General features: G+C 46.4%; 1 protein-coding gene across 1 annotated transcript in view; it reads right to left on the bottom strand.

Moving 5' to 3' along the window:
* Positions 1-24,252, bottom strand: part of IQANK1 (IQ motif and ankyrin repeat containing 1) — a 167,093-nt gene that overhangs the window by 14,545 nt on the left and 128,296 nt on the right. The window contains 4 exon segments of the mRNA XM_074943621.1: positions 11,840-11,968; positions 12,398-12,532; positions 13,936-14,032; positions 15,141-15,249. Coding sequence (XP_074799722.1) covers positions 11,840-11,968; positions 12,398-12,532; positions 13,936-14,032; positions 15,141-15,249 — 470 coding nt within the window.

Raw genomic sequence — 24,252 nt, 5'->3', positions numbered from 1 at the left:
AAAGGCTAATGTAGTGCCAATCTTTAAAAAAGGGAAGAAGGAGGATCCTGGGAACTACAGGCCAGTCAGCCTCACCTCAGTCCCCGGAAAAATCATGGAGCAGGTCCTCAAGGAATCAATCCTGAAGCACTTACACAAGAGGAAAGTGATCAGGAACAGTCAGCATGGATTCACCAAGGGAAGGTCATGCCTGACTAATCTAATCGCTTTCTATGATGAGATTACTAATTCTGTGGATGAAGGGAAAGCAGTGGATGTATTGTTTCTTGACTTTAGCAAAGCTTTTGACACGGTCTCCCACAGTATTCTTGTCAGCAAGTTAAAGAAGTATGGGCTGGATGAATGTACTATAAGGTGGGTAGAAAGTTGGCTAGATTGTCGGGCTCAACGGGTAGTGATCAATGGCTCCATGTCTAGTTGGCAGCTGGTGTCAAGTGGAGTGCCCCAGGGGTCGGTCCTGGGGCCGGTTTTGTTCAATATCTTCATAAATGATCTGGAGGATGGTGTGGATTGCACTCTCAGCAAATTTGCGGATGATACTAAACTGGGAGGAGTGGTAGATACGTTGGAGGGCAGAGATAGGATACAGAGGGACCTAGACAAATTGGAGGATTGGGCCAAAAGAAACCTGATGAGGTTCAATAAGGATAAGTGCAGGGTCCTGCACTTAGGACGGAAGAACCCAATGCACAGCTACAGACTAGGGACCGAAAGGCTAGGCAGCAGTTCTGCGGAAAAGGACCTAGGGGTTACAGTGGACGAGAAGCTGGATATGAGTCAGCAGTGTGCCCTTGTTGCCAAGAAGGCCAATGGCATTTTGGGATGTATAAGTAGGGGCACAGCGAGCAGATCGAGGGACGTGATCGTTCCCCTCTATTCGACATTGGTGAGGCCTCATCTGGAGTACTGTGTCCAGTTTTGGGCCCCACACTACAAGAAGGATGTGGATAAATTGGAGAGAGTCCAGCGAAGGGCAACAAAAATGATTAGGGGTCTGGAACACATGACTTATGAGGAGAGGCTGAGGGAACTGGGATTGTTTAGTCTGCAGAAGAGAAGAATGAGGGGGGATTTGATAGCTGCTTTCAACTACCTGAGAGGTGGTTCCAAAGAGGATGGTTCTAGACTATTCTCAGTGGTAGAAGATGACAGGACAAGGAGTAATGGTCTCAAGTTGCAGTGGGGGAGGTTTAGGTTGGATATTAGGAAAAACTTTTTCACTAGGAGGGTGGTGAAACACTGAAATGCGTTACCTAGGGAGGTGGTAGAATCTCCTTCCTTAGAAGTTTTTAAGGTCAGGCTTGACAAAGCCCTGGCTGGGATGATTTAATTAGGGATTGGTCCTGCTTTGAGCAGGGGGTTGGACTAGATGACCTCCTGAGGTCCCTTCCAACCCTGATATTCTATGATTCTATGATTCTATGACTTTGTATTCTGTGTTGTAATTGAAATCAATATATTTGAAAATGTAGAAAACATCCAAAATATTTATAAAATGGTATTCTATTATTGTTTAACAGCATGATTAATCATTATTAATTTTTTTAATCACTTGACAGCCCTAGAATTAATTTGAGTTTAAGGTCCATGTTCTTTTTGGCTCTCAGTTTCAAACCCAGGCAATGGGAACACTTCTGAAGAACGTGTCCCTCTCCTAGGCAGCAGATACACTTTGCGTGGCCATCCATTATAGAGAAGGTGGCTCCACACAAGACACACCGCTTACACCCGGGTGAACCAGGCATAAAGATGAGGGTGTAGCTTCCCTGAGGGGGAGGGAGGGAAAACAGGAGAACGAACTAATAATTTTTTTTGTTTTAGGAGGAAGAAACAGAAAAGGGAAAGTAAGGAACTAACAACTATGAGAAGAAAAACAGGTAAGATACTCTCTAAATAACAATGTGAGCTCTGCTAAGTGTTCTGTTCCAGAGTTCAGGTGGTAGAGAAGGAACTGGGGGTCGTCAGACCACACGGCGCTATATATAAGACACGTGCATAGCGCGAGAGAGGGGAGGTGTGCATGTGCGGTCTGACAGGCACTGCTATTGAAGATCTCTGACTCCAAATGCAAAGGCGCTGTCACACCTACAGTGGAGCACCCAAAGGGACATCTGAGTGTATCTGAGTGTTTGTTGTGAGGACAGTTTGACTGTGTGCTTGATTGTTTGTTTGAAAAGGGCGGGAACTGGGAGTGCTTTGTTCCAGGTGAGCCTTAAGTGGGCCTGACTGTATAAAAAGCCAGTCAGCTGCGAACCAGCTGAGCAGCGAACAGAAGGAGTTTGCCTGGGAGTTCGCCCGGGGAGAGCCCACTGAGGCTTACATCTGGTCGGCTTCTCTGAGTAGTTACTACAACTCCTGAGGAAGCTCGTAGAAGGAAGGTAATATGGATGGGGAGAGTTCAGCTGTTGTGACCTGCACTGGATGTGCCATGTTTGTCTTTCTTCCAGAGGACAGAAGCGACTTTGTCTGTACAAAGTGCAAGCTGGTCTCCATATTGGAAGAGAAGGTTCAAGGTCTGGAGCAACAGGTATCGACCCTGCGTTGCAGAAGAGAAACTGAAGATTTCCTGGACAGATGTCAGGATATGCTTCTATGGGCACAAGGTTCTGAAGATTCAGAGCAGGCTGCACATCGGGGACAGGAGGATGGTGAAGAAAATTGGCATCATGTGACCTCCAGAAGAAAAAAGGGGAACGTCCATGTACCAGCAACGCAGATAAAGGTAAGTAACCTTTTTCATGTTGTCTCCACAGGTACTAATGCGGAGAGTGGACCAGATGATACGTCTGAGGGAAGGGAGCAGAAGGAGACTCCGCCGATTGGAAGGCATGAGATGCCCTGTCCTAGGGTTGGGGGTTCCACGACCACCGCTCCCAAGAGAAGGAGGCGGGTGGTGGTGGTCGGGGACTCTCCTCATGGGGACTCCTGGTGGGAGTCTACGATAGACCACCGGACCAGGGGGATGAGGTGGACGAGGCTTTCTTCCGGCAACTCACGGAAGTTACTAGATCGCACACCCTGGTTCTCATGGGAGACTTCAGTCACCCTGATATCTGCTGGGAGAGCAATACAGCGGTGCATAGACAATCCAGGAAGTTTTTGGAAAATGTAGGGGACAATTTCCTGGTGCAAGTGCTGGAGGAACCAACTGGGGCAGAGCTCTTCTTGACCTGCTGCTCACAAACCGGGAAGAATTAATAGGGGAAGCAAAAGTGGATGGGAATCTGGGAGGCAGTGACCATGAGATGGTCGAGTTCAGGATCCTGACACAGGGAAGAAAGGTAAGCAGCAGGATACGGACCCTGGACTTCAGGAAAGCAGACTTCGACTCCCTCAGGGAGCGGATGGGTAGGATCCCCTGGGGGACTAACATGAAGGGGAAAGGAGTCCAGGAGAGCTGGCTGTATTTCAAGGAATCCCTGTTGAGGTTACAGGGACAAACCATCCCGATGAGTCGAAAGAATAGTAAATATGGCAGGCGACCAGCTTGGCTTAATGGTGAAATCCTAGCAGATCTTAAACATAAAAAAAAAGCTCACAAGCAGTGGAAGGTTGGACATATGACCAGGGAAGAGTATAAAAATATTGCTCGGGCATGTAGGAATGAAATCAGGAGGGCCAAATCGCACCTGGAGCTGCAGCTAGCAAGAGATGTCAAGAGTAACAAGAAGGGTTTCTTCAGGTATGTTGGCAACAAGAAGAAAGCCAAGGAAAGTGTGGGCCCCTTACTGAATGAGGGAGGCAACCTAGTGACAGAGGATGTGGAAAAAGCTAATGTGCTCAATGCTTTTTTTGCCTCTGCCTTCACTAACAAGGACAGCTCCCAGACTGCTGCGCTGGGCATCGCAACCTGGGGAGTAGATGGCCAGCCCTCTGTGGAGAAAGAGGTGGTTAGGGACTATTTAGAAAAGCTGGACGTGCACAAGTCCACGGGGCCGGACGAGTTGCATCCGAGAGTGCTAAAGGAATTGGCGGATGTGATTGCAGAGCCATTGGCCATTATCTTTGAAAACTCGTGGCGAATGGGGGAAGTCCCGGATGACTGGAAAAAGGCTAATGTAGTGCCAATCTTTAAAAAAGGGAAGAAGGAGGATCCTGGGAACTACAGGCCAGTCAGCCTCACCTCAGTCCCCGGAAAAATCATGGAGCAGGTCCTCAAGGAATCAATCCTGAAGCACTTACACAAGAGGAAAGTGATCAGGAACAGTCAGCATGGATTCACCAAGGGAAGGTCATGCCTGACTAATCTAATCGCTTTCTATGATGAGATTACTAATTCTGTGGATGAAGGGAAAGCAGTGGATGTATTGTTTCTTGACTTTAGCAAAGCTTTTGACACGGTCTCCCACAGTATTCTTGTCAGCAAGTTAAAGAAGTATGGGCTGGATGAATGTACTATAAGGTGGGTAGAAAGTTGGCTAGATTGTCGGGCTCAACGGGTAGTGATCAATGGCTCCATGTCTAGTTGGCAGCTGGTGTCAAGTGGAGTGCCCCAGGGGTCGGTCCTGGGGCCGGTTTTGTTCAATATCTTCATAAATGATCTGGAGGATGGTGTGGATTGCACTCTCAGCAAATTTGCGGATGATACTAAACTGGGAGGAGTGGTAGATACGTTGGAGGGCAGAGATAGGATACAGAGGGACCTAGACAAATTGGAGGATTGGGCCAAAAGAAACCTGATGAGGTTCAATAAGGATAAGTGCAGGGTCCTGCACTTAGGACGGAAGAACCCAATGCACAGCTACAGACTAGGGACCGAAAGGCTAGGCAGCAGTTCTGCGGAAAAGGACCTAGGGGTTACAGTGGACGAGAAGCTGGATATGAGTCAGCAGTGTGCCCTTGTTGCCAAGAAGGCCAATGGCATTTTGGGATGTATAAGTAGGGGCACAGCGAGCAGATCGAGGGACGTGATCGTTCCCCTCTATTCGACATTGGTGAGGCCTCATCTGGAGTACTGTGTCCAGTTTTGGGCCCCACACTACAAGAAGGATGTGGATAAATTGGAGAGAGTCCAGCGAAGGGCAACAAAAATGATTAGGGGTCTGGAACACATGACTTATGAGGAGAGGCTGAGGGAACTGGGATTGTTTAGTCTGCAGAAGAGAAGAATGAGGGGGGATTTGATAGCTGCTTTCAACTACCTGAGAGGTGGTTCCAAAGAGGATGGTTCTAGACTATTCTCAGTGGTAGAAGATGACAGGACAAGGAGTAATGGTCTCAAGTTGCAGTGGGGGAGGTTTAGGTTGGATATTAGGAAAAACTTTTTCACTAGGAGGGTGGTGAAACACTGAAATGCGTTACCTAGGGAGGTGGTAGAATCTCCTTCCTTAGAAGTTTTTAAGGTCAGGCTTGACAAAGCCCTGGCTGGGATGATTTAATTAGGGATTGGTCCTGCTTTGAGCAGGGGGTTGGACTAGATGACCTCCTGAGGTCCCTTCCAACCCTGATATTCTATGATTCTATGATTCTATGACTTTGTATTCTGTGTTGTAATTGAAATCAATATATTTGAAAATGTAGAAAACATCCAAAATATTTATAAAATGGTATTCTATTATTGTTTAACAGCATGATTAATCATTATTAATTTTTTTAATCACTTGACAGCCCTAGAATTAATTTGAGTTTAAGGTCCATGTTCTTTTTGGCTCTCAGTTTCAAACCCAGGCAATGGGAACACTTCTGAAGAACGTGTCCCTCTCCTAGGCAGCAGATACACTTTGCGTGGCCATCCATTATAGAGAAGGTGGCTCCACACAAGACACACCGCTTACACCCGGGTGAACCAGGCATAAAGATGAGGGTGTAGCTTCCCTGAGGGGGAGGGAGGGAAAACAGGAGAACGAACTAATAATTTTTTTTGTTTTAGGAGGAAGAAACAGAAAAGGGAAAGTAAGGAACTAACAACTATGAGAAGAAAAACAGGTAAGATACTCTCTAAATAACAATGTGAGCTCTGCTAAGTGTTCTGTTCCAGAGTTCAGGTGGTAGAGAAGGAACTGGGGGTCGTCAGACCACACGGCGCTATATATAAGACACGTGCATAGCGCGAGAGAGGGGAGGTGTGCATGTGCGGTCTGACAGGCACTGCTATTGAAGATCTCTGACTCCAAATGCAAAGGCGCTGTCACACCTACAGTGGAGCACCCAAAGGGACATCTGAGTGTATCTGAGTGTTTGTTGTGAGGACAGTTTGACTGTGTGCTTGATTGTTTGTTTGAAAAGGGCGGGAACTGGGAGTGCTTTGTTCCAGGTGAGCCTTAAGTGGGCCTGACTGTATAAAAAGCCAGTCAGCTGCGAACCAGCTGAGCAGCGAACAGAAGGAGTTTGCCTGGGAGTTCGCCCGGGGAGAGCCCACTGAGGCTTACATCTGGTCGGCTTCTCTGAGTAGTTACTACAACTCCTGAGGAAGCTCGTAGAAGGAAGGTAATATGGATGGGGAGAGTTCAGCTGTTGTGACCTGCACTGGATGTGCCATGTTTGTCTTTCTTCCAGAGGACAGAAGCGACTTTGTCTGTACAAAGTGCAAGCTGGTCTCCATATTGGAAGAGAAGGTTCAAGGTCTGGAGCAACAGGTATCGACCCTGCGTTGCAGAAGAGAAACTGAAGATTTCCTGGACAGATGTCAGGATATGCTTCTATGGGCACAAGGTTCTGAAGATTCAGAGCAGGCTGCACATCGGGGACAGGAGGATGGTGAAGAAAATTGGCATCATGTGACCTCCAGAAGAAAAAAGGGGAACGTCCATGTACCAGCAACGCAGATAAAGGTAAGTAACCTTTTTCATGTTGTCTCCACAGGTACTAATGCGGAGAGTGGACCAGATGATACGTCTGAGGGAAGGGAGCAGAAGGAGACTCCGCCGATTGGAAGGCATGAGATGCCCTGTCCTAGGGTTGGGGGTTCCACGACCACCGCTCCCAAGAGAAGGAGGCGGGTGGTGGTGGTCGGGGACTCTCCTCATGGGGACTCCTGGTGGGAGTCTACGATAGACCACCGGACCAGGGGGATGAGGTGGACGAGGCTTTCTTCCGGCAACTCACGGAAGTTACTAGATCGCACACCCTGGTTCTCATGGGAGACTTCAGTCACCCTGATATCTGCTGGGAGAGCAATACAGCGGTGCATAGACAATCCAGGAAGTTTTTGGAAAATGTAGGGGACAATTTCCTGGTGCAAGTGCTGGAGGAACCAACTGGGGCAGAGCTCTTCTTGACCTGCTGCTCACAAACCGGGAAGAATTAATAGGGGAAGCAAAAGTGGATGGGAACCTGGGAGGCAGTGACCATGAGATGGTCGAGTTCAGGATCCTGACACAAGGAAGAAAGGAAAGCAGCAGAATACGGACCCTGGACTTCAGAAAAGCAGACTTCGACTCCCTCAGGGAACTGATGGGCAAGATCCCCTGGGAGAATAACATGAGGGGGAAAGGAGTCCAGGAGAGCTGGCTGTATTTTAAAGAATCCTTATTGAGGTTACAGGGACAAACCATCCCGATGTGTAGAAAGAATAGTAAATATGGCAGGCGACCAGCTTGACTTAACAGTGAAATCCTTGCTGATCTTAAATACAAAAAAGAAGCTTACAAGAAGTGGAAGATTGGACAAATGACCAGGGATGAGTATAAAAATATTACTCGGGCATGCAGGAGTGAAATCAGGAAGGCCAAATCACACCTGGAGGTGCAGCTAGCAAGAGATGTTAAGAGTAACAAGAAGGGTTTCTTCAGGTATGTTAGCAACAAGAAAGTCAAGGAAAGTGTGGGCCCCTTACAGAATGAGGGAGGCAACCTAGTGACAGAGGATGTGGAAAAAGCTAATGTACTCAATGCTTTTTTTGCCTCTGTCTTAGAATCATAGAATATCAGGGTTGGAAGCGACCTCAGGAGGTCATCTAGTCCAACCCCCTGCTCAAAGCAGGACCGATCCCCGACTAAATCATCCCAGCCAGGGCTTTGTCAAGCCTGACCTTAAAAACTTCTAAGGAAGGAGATTCCACCACCTCCCTAGGTAACGCATTCCAGTGTTTCACCACCCTCATAGTGAAAAAGTTTTTCCTGATATCCAAACTAAATCTCCCCCACTGCAACTTGAGACCATTACTCCTTGTTCTGTCATCTGCTACCACTGAGAACAGTCTAGAGCCATCCTCTTTGGAACTCCCTTTCAGGTAGTTGAAAGCAGCTATCAAATCCCACCTCATTCTTCTCTTCCGCAGACTAAACATCCCCAGTTCCCTCAGCCTCTCCTCATAAGTCATGTGTTCCAGTCCCCTAATCATTTTTGTTGCCCTCCACTGGACTCTTTCCAATTTTTCCACATCCTTCTTGTAGTGTGGGGCCCAAAACTGGACACAGTACTCCAGGTGAGGCCTCACCAATGTCGAATAGAGGGGAACGATCACGTCCCTCAATCTGCTCGCTATGCCCCTACTTATACATCCCAAAATGCCATTGGCCTTCTTGGCAACAAGGGCAAACTGCTGACTCATATCCAGCTTCTCGTCCACTGTAACCCCTAGGTCCTTTTCCGCAGAACTGCTGCCTAGCCATTCGGTCCCTAGTCTGTAGCTCTGCATTGGGTTCTTCCGTCCTAAGTGCAGGACCCTGCACTTATCCTTATTGAATCTCATCAGATTTCTTTTGGCCCAATCCTCTCATTTGTCTAGGTCCCTCTGTATCCTATCCCTGCCCTCCAGCGTATCTACCACTCCTCCCAGTTTAGTATCATCCGCAAATTTGCTGAGAGTGCAATCCACACCATCCTCCAGATCATTTATGAAGATATTGAACAAAACCGGCCCCAGGACCAACCCCTGGGGCACTCCACTTGACACCGGCTGCCAACTAGACATGGAGCCATTGATCACTACCCGTTGAGCCCGACAATCTAGCCAACTTTCTACCCACCTTATAGTGCATTCATCCAGCCCATACTTCTTTAACTTGCTGACAAGAATACTGTGGGAGACCGTGTCAAAAGCTTTGCTAAAGTCAAGAAACAATACATCCACTGCTTTCCCTTCATCCACAGAATTAGTAATCTCATCATAGAAGGCAATTAGATTAGTCAGGCATGACCTACCCTTGGTGAATCCATGCTGACTGTTCCTGATCACTTTCCTCTCGTGTAAGTGCTTCAGGATTGATTCCTTGAGGACCTGCTCCATTATTTTTCCGGGGACTGAGGTGAGGCTGACTGGCCTGTAGTTCCCACGATCCTCCTCCTTCCCTTTTTTAAAGATTGGCACTACATTAGCCTTTTTCCAGTTATCTGGAAAAAGTCAATGGGGCCAGATGCGCTGCATCCGAGAGTGCTAAAGGAGTTGGCGGATGTGATTGCAGAGCCATTGGCTATTATCTTTGAAAACTCATGGCAATCCGGGGAAGTCCCGGACGACTGGAAAAATGCTAATGTAGTGCCCATCTTTAAAAAAGGGAAGAGAGGGGAAAGTGATCAGGAACAGTCAGCATGGATTCACCAAGGGCAAGTCATGCCTGACTAATCTAATTGCCTTCTATGATGAGATAACTGGCTCTGTAGATGAAGGGAAAGCAGTGGACATGTTGTTCCTTGACTTTAGCAAAGCTTTTGACACTGTCTCCCACAGTATTCTTGCCAGCAAGTTAAAGAAGTATGGGCTGGATGAATGGACTATAAGGTCGATAGAAAGCTGGCTGGATTGTCGGGCTCAACGCGTAGTGATCAATGGCTCCATGTCTAGTTGGCAGCCAGTATCAAGTGGCGTGCCCCAAGGGTCAGTCCTGGGGCCGGTTTTGTTCAATATCTTCATAAATGATCTGGAGGATGGTGTGGATTGCACCCTCAGCAAGTTTGCAGATGACACTAAACTGGGAGGAGAGGTAGATACGCTGGAGGGTAGGGATAGGATATAGAGGGCCCTAGACAAATGAGAGGATTGGGCCAAAAGAAATCTGATGAGGTTCAACAAGGACAAGTGCAGAGTCCTGCACTTAGAACGGAAGAATTCCATGCACCGCTACAGACTAGGGACCGAATGGCTCGGCAGCAGTTCTGCAGAAAAGGACCTAGGGGTTACAGTGGACAAGAAGCTGGACATGAGTCAACAGTGTGCCCTTGTTGCCAAGAAGGCCAATGGATTTTGGGGTGTATAAGAAGGGGCATTGCCAGCAGATCGAGGGACATGAGGCCTCACCTGGAGTACTGTGTCCAGTTTTGGGCCCCACACTACAAGAAGGATGTGGAAAAATTGGAAAGAGTCCAGCGGAGGGCAACAAAAATGATTAGGGGACTGGAACACATGACTTATGAGGAGAGGCTGAGGGAACTGGGGATGTTTAGTCTGCGGAAGAGAAGAATGAGGTGGGATTTGATAGCTGCTTTCAACTACCTGAAAGGGGGTTCCAGAGGGGATGGCTCTAGATTGTTCTCAGTGGTAGCAGATGACAGAACAAGGGGTAATGGTCTCAAGTTGCAGTGGGGGAGGTTTAGGTTGCATATTAGGAAAAACTTTTTCACTAGGAGGGTGGTGAAACACTGGAATGCGTTACCTAGGGAGGTGGTAGAATCTCCTTCCTTAAAAGTTTTTAAGGTCAGGCTTGACAAAGCCCTGGCTGGGATGATTTAATTGGGGGTCGGTCCTGCTTTGAGCAGGAGGTTGGACTAGATGACCTCCTGAGGTCCCTTCCCACCCTGATATTCTATGATGCTATGATCACTCAAAGAAGAATTTGCAGATATTATTGCAAGCCGCTCCAAGAGTTCTTCAGTTCATAGAATCATAGAATATCAGGGTTGGAAGGGACCTCAGGAGGTCATCTAGTCCAACCCCCTGCTCAAAGCAGGACCAATCCCCAACTAAATCAGTTAATTCCTTCAGCATCTTGGGGTGAATACCATCAGGCCCTGCTGACTATAATACATTCAAACTAGTCAGAAGACCTCCGACATGTTCTTTGCTTCTCCTAATCTGCATCCCTTCCCCTTTATTGTCTATGATAATATCGTTGGTTGTCTGGGCACATTATTTTTGTGTGTGAAGACTGAAGCAAAGTAGGCATTGAGCAGCTCTGCTTCTCTATCATCTTCCATTACCAGCTCACCATCCCTGATCACTCTTTTTTGTCTGACATATTTATAGAGCCCCTTCTACATGGTATTCTCTGTACCTAGAACATTGATAATACATCCTATAAGCTATCAGGGGAAGCTGGTGGTTTTGGCACTCAAGAGACATGGCAGTGGTTTGAGTTTATGATTATGAGATAAGCCCATTTACTGGATGTCTCTGGTACAGTGACAAGACAGTTAAAGTTGACATTTAAAAAGTCATTGTTAAGTTTCAGAATCAAAGGCAGCCTTGACTGAATAGCACAATTCACACACCTGATTGGGCATCAAGAGTGGGATTTGCAGAAAACTTTACTTAGGGTGCAGGAATTTCTCCAACTCTACCCTGGACTGTTACATGCCAGTGTTGGGGTGGCTGATGTGACAGTCTCATCCCCGAGCTTGAAAAGGGTAAATATTCCAGCAATCTTTTGGCCTTTTCCCAGAATTATAAGGGGAGAAGGCCAAAGGGCTGGAGGTGACAGTCCCTCACCCCTAGATATCTACAGCTAGATACTATTTGTCCCTGGCTCTCATAACATTAGTATCTGAGAATGGTGGGAGATAGGGCTCTGGGGTAGAGGTGCTCAGCCTTCTCCCTGGCTTCCCAGGCTGGGAGGGGACAAGGCTGATATGGGCCAAGGGAATGGCACATTCCTACATCCCCAGGCTGGGAGGGAATAGGGTTGGAAGAGGTGCCATTTCTCCATTGAAGCTTATGGAGTTTTCCGTACTCACAAATTCTTACCTTTCATTCTGCAGTATCTGCTTGCTCAGAATTGCCTCTGCCAATCCAGACTCTATTCCCTCCAACTGTCTCTTCACGGCATCAAACATGTTCACTTCCATCATGTCAAACACCACTGGCTTTCCATACCTAAGGGCAGAGGTCTGAATGGTTGATCATATGTACTACAGGACAGTCCAAGGTCCTTAATACAAAAGATAGACAAAACAAATCTCTCTCTCTCTTGATAATGATGGGTCTCAAGTATTACATGTATGGACAGCCTTCCCTTTAGCACAATGTGGAAAGGGGACTGGGGAGAAAAGACCCCTCACTCAGCCAGCATTTCCTTTTGTGAAAGACAACCAGAAATACTAACTGTGAAGGAAGTGCAGCTACTTCCCCAGGCAGAGGGTATCAAAAAGCAACTCACTCCCTCACAGCCACATGCACTACCAGCTAATGGTTTTATTCCTCCAGCTCACTCATATATGCACTCTTAGATCATCAGGAACACCAACCTATGCTGTGTCGAAGCCTGCCATCCTGCCCTCCCATTCCTGGTGCTCTGCCACCTACCGGAGGGCCCCCAGCAAGGCCAGTCGAATGGTCTCCATGTTCATATCATTTGGGTTCAGTGTGTTCAAGTAATTTGTGTCTCGATACCGCAGGAAAGTTGCAGCCTGTCCAGATGGATCAATGATTAATGGCCATCTGTATGTGAAGATGAGACAGAGACACCCATCATTAGTGGGGACAGGGAACTAAGCGTCTGAACTAGAGCTAAAAGACCAAATACCAAAACCCAATACAACCAGCAAATATTCCCCCCGCACCTGCTGGAGAACTAGCAACAACCAGAAACTCCCTCCAGCCCTGCAGGGAGGAACCTGGTGTTACCCCGGAATTTGACATTCCTGCATGTAGCCCAGAACTTGACAGTACTGCAGTAAGCAGTTTTATATGTTCAGCCACTGCCAACTGAAAACCAAACATCACATAGCTAGGAATAATCTTAGGCCTTTGTGAGACAAGGTCAGACAACTGCATACTTGCAGTTTGTTAATCAGAATGGGAGGATGAGACAGAAAGTTATGGAAGAGAGTGAGGTAAGAGCAACCTTGGTTTTAGGTGCCCCTGACGTATTGTTGTTATGGCTGGAAATATTAGAAATGTTTTGAGATAATGAGTAGTTTGCTGAAATTAGGAGAATTAGTGGACCCTGTAGAGGTTATGATGCTGACCCACTAGGAGTCACTGTAGGTTATGTGCTTTGTTAGAGATAGCTATAAAAGATTAGGTAAAAGTAAATACCTCTGAGCAGTCCAAGGGAGCTTTTCTTTGGGCAAGGAGCTGACATCTAAACTCCCCGTCAGCTGGACAGAAAGAGGACCCCTGGAAGCCTGGCTGGTGATCACTTGATACCATCTCAGACTGTGGGTAACTATATCTGGGATGTCTTAAACCTATTGCGTATGTGTGTGTGTGCTTAATATCTAATAAATCGTAGTTTTGGATAAGAGCACACTTGCTTGTATCAATCATTTATCAGATGGAAGCACTGTGTTCCCATTGATTTATTCCTAACACCGCCTGGAGAGAAACAATTAAGTTACCCCAGCTTTGGGTTCTGAGAAACCCCAGGTAACACTGGTGGCACCAGGGAGATGATCCCTCCTTAAAAACCTTCTTATGCCATTCCCAGAAGGGAGTCTAAAATAAAGCCACTCCATATGTCTCCTTCCTCCTTTAGGTTTCCTTCCTCTTCTCCATTTTTCTCTCTTCCTTTAGGTTGTAAGGTGATCAGGGAATACAATAATTGTGTGTCTTGTACCAGAGCTGAGCAGATTTCATGCATTTAACAAATAAATAGAATTATTAATACCAACAATAAAAGTGTCTTCGTCACCATGGGGTATAATGGTACTAATCCAACAGCCCACTACATCAGGGCTGCTTAATGGCAAGAGGTGTATCAGTACCTTTAGCTCAGTCCCTTTGCGAAGGCTCTCTTCCTTGGAGTTGAGGGAAGCAGCATTGTTGTTAAGACATTTCTGCTGGATACAAACATGACAGCAAGGGCGATATCTGTATGACCATTGTCTTTTCTAACTCACCGTCCATCTGAATGGATTTTGCCTCCTACATCCTTCAATAGCACATCATCAAGTTCCTGTACGGAGCACTTCAGCCCTTGGAATTCATTCCCCACCCCTAGTAAAGGATAGAGAAAGCACTGAATAGCATTATCTATTCTACACAAAAACCAGCAAGAACATTAATGTTGAATGGTTAAGCACTTCCAAGGAAAGTGGTGCAAGTCCCTTCAGTAGAAACTATTATTGATTATTTGTATTACCATACTGCCACTTCCCTTGGAAGAGGAGTCCATAGCCTAATAACACTCACAGTCAGGAAAATTTCCCAGATATTAACCTAACTTCTCCCTTTCTTAATTTCATTCCATTGCCCTAGGTATACCTACTTGGACTAGTCAACATTTCTTCTTCCTCCTTGGTGTTTATGCCCTTTGGAGATTTGAATCTTCATAGACACATATTATAAAGACAGAAAAGAACACTGGAATCATCTAATCTGACTTTCTGTGTAATACAGGCCACGGAACATCACCCAGTAACTCTTTCATAAAGGCCAGTAATTTCTGTTCCCCATGTAGATACTTATAGACTGCGAAAAAATCCGTCGTTTGGGTTCTCATACTGGGATTTAAGGGCCTACATTGGATATTTTAGCTCAAATACAAAATTTAAGAACCAAATGTAGGTGACAAGGTTTGAAAATATGCTTAGAACTATAAAAGACATAACAAAGTTGTATTGTATCCTCCACCCCAGACAAAGTCTCTCGTGGCCAGAGGCTGCTCATTTCCTAACCCATCATAAGCAAGGTTTCTCCAGCAACACACCTGAGGTCAGATAGGGCAGAGCGGCACTGATAGCCTCTTAACCACCCATAGTAGCGAGAAAGAACTCAACAGTATCTGTCCACTGTCTCTAAGTTTAGCATCTTTTCTCCTAACAGTTTTAGTCTTAATAATTAATATAGTTAATGAAATGTCTTGTGCCCAGCTGGCAGGATCTTGGGTTTTTATTAGTTCTGACTAGTGGCTCATTGTAGAGGAACTTTCCTACGTGGTGAAAGGATTCCAATCTCATATTCATGGAGCACGTGCACACCATGAGTAGGATCCATATGAACAAAGACTTAAAGAACTACAGATACACCTGGGTCCTGATCAAGAACCTCCCTCTTCCCCCAATCTTACTCTATCAAGCAGTTCATGACCAAGGCCTAAACCTACCTTCCTGAGTCTGTTCTCGCAACCTGAGCCTGGCCAGGGACAGTTTCTCCTCTGCTTTCTCAGCAGCCAGACGTAGAGTCTCCACCAACTTCTCTGCATCACCAATTGCCTAAAGTAAGGAAATGCATTAGGACAAGTTTTTCATAGATTTTAAGGCCAAATGGGACTATTGGATCATTTAATCTGAACTCTGTATAAAACAGGCCATAGAATTTCATTCCAATACCGAGCTCACCAATAGAGTATACAGAAATAAAATCACCACTCTTTTACTTACTACTTCCCTATACACCTAAGGATTGCATTAGACCATTTTGAAACAGCATCACACTGGGAGCTCATGTTCAATTGCTTGTCCACTATGACCCTTAAATCCTTTTCAGAGTCACTGATTTCCGGGATACAGAATGGGGGATTGTAATAGGGGCTGCTTTCTTTGTTTCTAGAGATATGACCTTCCATTTGTCTTTGTTATAACATTTTGTTTGAATGGGCCCAGTTTACCAGGCAATCCACTTCACCCCATATGACTATCCTGTCCTGGTCAATTTTTACCACTCTACTGATCTTTGTATTATCCGCAAATCTAATCAGTATTATTGGTAGTCCATCCCTGGCGATGACGATGATATTGTCATAGTTCTCATATATGGCTACGCATATGATTCTGAATCCTGATGCACAGAGTCAACCGCACTGAGAGGGCATGGGAAGTCTATATCTATGGGGTGTGATTATGCAGCTCTGTGGTGCCTTTCACATGCAGCCTGGAGATAATTTCGTGATTCTTTAGATTATCTTTGAAGTGCTTATACGGACAACGCTTCTTTCTTTTGCCCTGACTCAGCTCCCCAAACAAGATCTGTTTTGGGAGACAGTGGTCTTCCATTCTGAGGACATGCCCGGTCCACCTAAGTTATATTCTCAATAAAATTTCCTCAATGCTGGTTGTGTTTGCTCTCTGAAGGACTTTAATATTGCTGCCAGCGAATGCTCATTATTGGGCGGAGGGAGCGCATGTGAAATTGCTCAAGTTCTTTAATGTGATGTCTATAAAGAGTCCACATCTCAGATTCATACAGGAGTGAAGTTAGAACCACTGCACTGTAGATCTTCAATTTGGTGGAGAGACAGATGTTGTGTTGATTAAGAACTTTTGTTTGAAGTCGGCCAAGGGCCTGGCTGGCTCTCCTAATTCTGGAGGAGATTTCCTTATCAAGAGAACCGTCACTTGAGATGGTACTGCCCAAATACTTGAATTGATCCACATTTTTCAACTGTGTACCATGGATGAAGGTGGCTGGCACTGGGGCATTGGAATGAAGTGCTGGCTGAAACAAGACCTCTGTCTTCCAGAGACTGATGGTGAGACTAAAGAGCTGAGATGCTTCAGAAAAATCTATCAATGATGACCTGATGTCTATGAGCCATCAAGGCACAGTCATCTGCGAAAAGTGCCTTGACAAGAAGCCTCTCCAGCATCTTGGTCTTAGCACTGAGTATTCAAAGATCAAAGAGGGAGCCATCGAGTCAATAGTGGATGTATATCCCCTGATCCAAGTCCCTTGTGGCGTGGCTGAGGACACAGGCAAAGAACAAGCTGAACAGCACTGGAGCAAGTATACAGCCTTGCTTCACCCCATTCAAGATTTCAAATGCATCGGAGAAGTCACCACTGTCGAGTACTTGCACTGTCATGTGGTCATGGAACAGACAGATGATTTGTATGCACCTTCATGGGCAGCCCAGTTTATGTAGAATAGCCCATAGGCCCATAGACCCTCTCCGTTGACCGTATCAAAAGCTTTGGTCAAATCTATGAAAACTGCATACAGATCCATGTTCTGCTCTAAACATTTTTCCTGGACCTGCCTTACAACAAAGATCATGTCCATAGTTCTACAACTTGGTCTGAAACCACTCTGCACTTCTGGCAGATTCTCCTCAGATACGTTTGCAATGAATCTGTTCAGTAGAATGAGAGCTAAATCAGTGCTGGTGCCAAAGAAAAAGTGTACACCAGGACTGGTTCGATGAGAACAACGAGGACATCTCCAAACTTCTGCGGCTGTGATTGCAGAGCCCTTGGCCATTATCTTTGAAAACTCGTGGCGAACGGGGGAAGTCCCGGATGACTGGAAAAAGGCTAATGTAGTGCCAATCTTTAAAAAAGGGAAGAAGGAGGATCCTGGGAACTACAGGCCAGTCAGCCTCACCTCAGTCCCTGGAAAAATCATGGAGCAGGTCCTCAAAGAATCAATCCTGAAGCACTTACATGAGAGGAAAGTGATCAGGAACAGTCAGCATGGATTCACCAAGGGAAGGTCATGCCTGACTAATCTAATCACCTTTTATGATGAGATTACTGGTTCTGTGGATGAAGGGAAAGCAGTGGATGTATTGTTTCTTGACTTTAGCAAAGCTTTTGACACGGTCTCCCACAGTATTCTTGTCAGCAAGTTAAGGAAGTATGGGCTAGATGAATGCACTATAAGGTGGGTAGAAAGCTGGCTAGATTGTCGGGCTCAACGGGTAGTGATCAATGGCTCCATGTCTAGTTGGCAGCCGGTGTCAAGTGGAGTGCCCCAGGGGTCGGTCCTGGGGCCGGTTTTGTTCAATATCTTCATAAATGATCTGGAGGATGGTGTGGATTGCACTCTCAGCAAATTTGCAGATGATACTAAACTGGGAGGAGCGGTAGATACGCTGGAGGGGAGGGATAGGATACAGAAGGACCTAGACAAATTGGAGGATTGGGCCAAAAGAAATCTGATGAGGTTCAATAAGGATAAGTGCAGGGTCCTGCACTTAGGATGGAAGAATCCAATGCACCGCTACAGACTAGGGACCGAATGGCTAGGCAGCAGTTCTGCGGAAAAGGACCTAGGGGTGACAGTGGACGAGAAGCTGGATATGAGTCAACAGTGTGCCCTTGTTGCCAAGAAGGCCAATGGCATTTTGGGATGTATAAGTAGGGGCATAGCCAGCAGATCGAGGGATGTGATCGTTCCCCTCTATTCGACACTGGTGAGGCCTCATCTGGAGTACTGTGTCCAGTTTTGGGCCCCACACTACAAGAAGGATGTGGATAAATTGGAGAGAGTCCAGCGAAGGGCAACAAAAATGATTAGGGGTCTAGAGCACATGACTTATGAGGAGAGGCTGAGGGAGCTGGGATTGTTTAGTCTGCAGAAGAGAAGAATGAGGGGGGATTTGATAGCTGCTTTCAACTACCTGAAAGGGGGTTCCAAAGAGGATGGCTCTAGACTGTTCTCAATGGTAGCAGATGACAGAACGAGGAGTAATGGTCTCAAGTTGCAATGGGGGAGGTTTAGATTGGATATTAGGAAAAACTTTTTCACTAAGAGGGTGGTGAAACACTGGAATGCGTTACCTAGGGAGGTGGTAGAATCTCCTTCCTTAGAGGTTTTTAAGGTCAGGCTTGACAAAGCCCTGGCTGGGATGATTTAACTGGGAATTGGTCCTGCTTCGAGCAGGGGGTTGGACTAGATGACCTTCTGGGGTCCCTTCCAACCCTGATATTCTATGATTCTATGATTCTATGATTCTAAGTGACAAGCAGAAAACATTTGTTGAATGGCAGAATGAACTCACTTCCATCTCAAAGAAAGATAGGTTTAAGTATCTACAGAGCAAGGCCCAGTCTGAACGAAGGAGAATGCAGGAGAGTGGTGGGAGAGGAAAGCTGCAGAAGTCCAGCATTACGCAGATACAAACAACGCAAACATGTTCTTTGACTCTCTCAAAGCAGTCTACGGACCACCTAAATCTGGCACAGCCCCCTTAAAGTCGACAGATGGCACAACCCTCAAAGACAAGGTGGGAATCATACAGAGATGGGCTGAATACTTCAGTAGTCTATTCAACAGACCATCCACAGTCGATTGGTGTGTCCTTGACCATTTACCTGAGAAACCCATCAGAGAGGATCTCGATCTCTCTCCATCAGTTGAGGAAGTTATAAAAGCCATCAAAACAACTGAACTCTGGCAAAGCATCTGGAAAGGATGGTATTCCAGCAGAACTGTATAAAGGAGCAGGCCCAAAGGCTATCGAGGTGTTTCATGACATCCTGAGTAGCACTAGAGAGGAAGAAGAAATGCCACAAGACTTCAAAGATGCTATTATTGTATCACTGTTCAAAAAAAGGCAGCAAAGCCAACTGCGGAAACTACAGAGGCATTACTCTCCTCTGTACAGCAGGCAGAGTATTAGCTCACATTCTACTGAAATCAGTAGTGATTTTACAATTACTTCCAGATCATTGTCAAAAATATTGACTAGCATCAAGCCTAATGCTAATCCCTGCAGAACCTGCTAAAAACACTCCCATTCAATGATGATTCCTCATTGACAACTACTTTGAGTTCTCTCAGTTAGCCAGTTCTTAATTCATGTAATGTGTGCTTTATTGATATTGTATAGTGCCTAAGTATATTACATCTCTGTATTTATGTTTATCAACCAACATTTTAATCTCCAATTAAATGATATTAGGTTTTTCTGACAAGACAAGACCTAATTTGTTTGCCCTTTTAGAATATTGACACAATACAGGTTTCAGAGTGGTAGCCGTGTTAGTCTGTATCAGCAAAAATAACGAGGAGTCCTTGTGGCACCTTAGAGACTAACAAATTTATTTGTGCATAAGCTTTCGTGGGCTAGAACCCACTTCGCTGGATGCATGGAGTGAAAACACAGGAGCAGGTATAAATACATGAAAGGATGGGGGGTTGCTTTACCAAGTGTGAGGTCAATCTAATGAGTTAAAAATCAATTAACAGCAGGATACCAAGGGAGGAAAAATAACTTTTGAAGTGGTAAGAGAGTGGCCCATTACAGACAGTTGACAAGAAGGTGTGAGTAACAGTAGGGAAAATTAAGTTTTAAGTTTTGTAATGACCCAACCACTCCCAGTCTCCATTCAGGCCTAATCTGATAGTATCCAGTTTGCAAATGAATTCCAGTTCTGCAGCTTCACGTTGGAGTCTGTTTTTGAAGTATTTTTGTTGAAGAATTGCCACTTTTAGGTCTGTTTTTGAGTGACCAGAGAGATTGAAGTGTTCTCCTACTGGTTTTTGAATGTTAGGATTCCTGATGTCCATTGTGTCCATTTATTCTTTTGCGTAGAGACTGTCTGGTTTGGCCAATGTACATGGCAGAGGGGCACTGCTGGCACATGATGGCATATATCACATTGGTAGATGCACAGGTGAACGAGCCTCTGATAGTGTGGCTGATGTGATTAGGCCCTATTATGGTGTCCCCTGAATAGATATGTGGACAGAGTTGGCACTGGGGTTTGGTTCCTGGGTTGGTGTTTTTGTTGTGTGGTGTGTAGTTGCTGGTGAGTATTTGCTTCAGGTTGGGGGGCTGTCTGTAAGCTAGGTCTGACCTGTCTCCCAAGGTCTGTGAGAGTGAGGGATCGTCCTTCAGGATAGGTTGTAGATCCTTGATGATGCGCTGGAGAGGTTCTAGTTTGGGGCTGTAGGTGACAGCTAGTGTCGTTCTGTTACTTCCTTTGTTGGGCCTGTCTTGTAGTAGGTGACTTCTTGGTATCCTTCTGGCTCTGTCTCTGTTTCACTTCACTAGGTGGGTAGTGCAGTTTTAAGAATGCTTGATAGAGATTCTGTAGGTGTTTGTCTCTGTCTGAGGGATAGGAGCAAATGCAGTTGTATCTTAGAGTTTGGCTGTAGACAATGGATCGTGTGATGTGGTCTGGATGAAAGCTGAAGGCATGTAGGTAAGTATAGCGGTCAGTAGGTTTCTGGTATAGGGTGGTGTTTATGTGACCAGGGCTTATTAGCACTGTGGTGTCTAGGAAGCGGACCTCTTGTGTGGACTGGTCCAGGCTGAGGTTGATGGTAGGGTGGAAATAGTTGAAATCTTGGTGGAATTCCTCAAGGGCCTCCTTTCCATGGGTCCAGATGATGAAGATGTCATCAATGTAGCACAAGTAGAGTAGGGGTGTGAGGGGACGAGAGCTGAAGAAACATTGTTCTAAGTCAGCCATATAAATGTTGGCATACTGAGGGGCCATGTGGCTTCCCATAACAGTCCCGCTGACTTGAAGGTATACATTGTCCCCAAATCTGAAATAGTTGTGGGTGAGGACAAAGTCACAAAGTTCAACCACCAGGTTTGCCGTGATGGTATCAGGGATGCTATTCCTGATGGCTTGTACTCCATCTTTGTGTGGAATGTTGGTGTAGAGGGCTTCTACATCCATAGTGGCTAGGATGGTGTTTTCAGGAAGATCACCGATGGACTGTAGTTTCCTCAGGAAGTCAGTGGTGTCTCGAAGATAGCTGGGAGTGCTGGTAGCGTAGGGCCTGAGGAGGTAGTCTACATAGCCAGACAATCCTGCTGTCAGGGTGCCAATGCCTGAGACGATGGGGTGTCCAGGATTTCCAGGTTTATGGATCTTGGGTAGCAGATAGAATACCCCAGGTCGGGGTTCCAGGGGTGTGTCTGTGCAGATTTGTTCTTGTGCTTTTTCAGGGAGTTTCTTGAGCAGATGGTGTAGTTTCTTTTGGTAACCCTCAGCGGGATCAGAGGGTAATGGCTTGTAGAAAGTGGTGTTGGAGAGCTGCCTAGCAGCCTCTTGTTCGTATTCCAACCGATTCATGATGACGACAGCATCTCCTTTGTCAACCTTTTTTATTATGATGTCAGAGTTGTTTCTGAGGCTGTGGATGGCATTGTGTTCTGCACGGCTGAGGTTATGGGGCAAGTGATGCTGCTTTTCCACAATTTCAGCCCGTGCACGTCGACGGCAGCACTCTATGTAGAAGTCCATCTGTTGTTTCGACCTTCAGGAGGCGTCCACGCAGAATCCTTCTTTTTGTAGTGTTGGCAGGAAGCTTCGTGTGTGTTAGTGTGCTGTTCAGTGGTGTGTTAGAAATATTCCTTGAGTCAGAGACGTCGAAAGTAGGATTCTAGGTCACCGCAGAACTGTATCATGTTTGTGGAGGTGGTGGGGCAGAAAGAGGCCCCAAATTATGACAGACTTTTACCACTTCAAAAGTTACTTTTCCTCCCTTGCATAATGACAGGTTTCAGAGTAACAGCCGTGTTAGTCTGTATTCGCAAAAAGAAAAGGAGTACTTGTGGCACCTTAGAGACTAAACAATTTATTTGAGCATAAGCTTTCGTGAACTACAGCTCACTTCATCGGATGCATACTGTGGGTCTTCTGCAGTTTCCACAGTATGCATCCGATGAAGTGAGCTGTAGCTCACGAAAGCTTATGCTCAAATAAATTGGTTAGTCTCTAAGGTGCCACAAGTACTCCTTTTCTTTTTTCCTCCCTTGGTATCCTGCTGTTAATTGATTTAACTCGTTAGACTGACCTCACACTTGGTAATAGCAACCCCCCATCCTTTCATGTATTTATACCTGCTCCTGTATTTTCACTCCATGCATCCGATGAAGTTGGTTCTAGCCAACGAAAGCTTATGGCCAATGTGACAAAGCTCTATCCTTGCCTCCGTGGGTCCCGCATTTCCTGGCAGATTTCGCTAGCCTCAGAGGCTCACTGTGACCCTCCACGTAACCCTTCTCTCTCTAGAGACAAGGGTCACAGTCTACTGAGCCATTTTCATCATAAGCCAGCGAGGGAGGTGAGGAGAAGTTATCCTTCCTTGCACAGTCTCTGTTGTCTCCCAGTCTCAGTGATTAATCAGGGGGAAAAGGGAGTGGGGAGCCCAGGCCCACTCTCTACTCCGGGCTCCAGCCCAGGGACCCTAATAGTAACAGCTATGGTAGCTGACCTTTTAGAAACATGACATGTACAATTCCCTGGGCTACTTCCCCCACAGCAGCCCTCACTTCCTCAAGCTCCACTTCACCCTTACCTCAGGGCCTCTTCCTTGTGCCTGATATGGTGTGTACTACTCAGTCTCTCCAACAGCGCAACTTCCTCCCACAGCTCCTGACATGCACACCCACCTGACTGACTGGGAGGCTTTTAACTAGTTTCAGCCAGCCCCTGATTGGCTTCAGGTGTCCCAATCAACCTAGCCTTCTCCCTGCCTTCTGGAAAGTTCTTAATTGGCCCCAGGTGTCTTAATTGACATGGAGCAGCTGCCATTTCACTTATCCTGGTATCAGGGATTTGTTTAGCCTGGAGCTAATATATCTATCTCCCACTACTTTTCTATAGCCATTTGGCCTTGCTCCATCACATATCCCCCTCCCCCCACTCAACACCATAGAGTTGGGCAACTTGGGACGCCAGGCAGTATGCTCGTGACAGACCATCAGCGTTGCCATGGTGGCATCCAGCCCTGTGCCGTATGCGGAACTGGAATGGTTGGAGGGATAAGAACCATCTGGTGACCCTTGCATTCTTTTCCTTATTCCGCTGCATCCACTGGAGGGGTGCATGGTCCGTCACAAGAGTAAATCGCTGGCCTAAGAGGTAATAACGCAGTGTCTCCATAGCCCATTTGACAGCAAGGCATTCTCTCTCAACTACTGCATATTTCTGTTCTCTTGGGAGAAGTCTTCTGCTTAGGTAGAGGATCGGGTATTCCTCTTCTCCCACCATTTGCGACAGAACTGCCCCCAACCCCACCTCGGAAGCGTCTGTTTGTAAGATAAATTCCCTGTTAAAGGCTGGGTCTATGAGTACGGGGTCATTACAGAGGGCTGTCCGAAGGTCTGTGAATGCCCCCTCTGCTGTGTCGGTCCACTTTACCATGTCTGGACCTCGGGCCTTCACCAGGTCTGTTAGGGGACTTGCCCTAGTGGTGAAGTGGGGAATAAAACGTCGGTAGTAGCCTACCATGCCTAGGAACACAAGGACCTGCTTCTTTCGGGTCGGCCGGGGCCAGTTTTGGATTGCCTCTAGTTTATTCGTTTGGGGCTTCATTATGCCCCTTCCCACAACATATCTCAGGTACCTAGCCTCTGCTAGCCCTATGGCACATTTAGCGGGATTAGCAGTGAGGTCAGCCCGCCTTAAGGTGTGCAGTGCTGCCTCAACTTTCTCCAAGTGGGTTCCCCAGTCTGGTGTATGGATGATGACATCATCTAGGTATGCAGCTGCATAACTAGTATGGGGGCGCAGCAGCTTATCCATGAGGCG

Source organism: Natator depressus, chromosome 2, assembly GCF_965152275.1.
Source record: "Natator depressus isolate rNatDep1 chromosome 2, rNatDep2.hap1, whole genome shotgun sequence".
In the NCBI taxonomy this organism is placed as follows: Eukaryota; Metazoa; Chordata; order Testudines; family Cheloniidae; genus Natator; species Natator depressus.
Note: the sequence above shows the minus strand (reverse complement) of the source record. Positions and strands in the feature narration are given on the sequence as shown.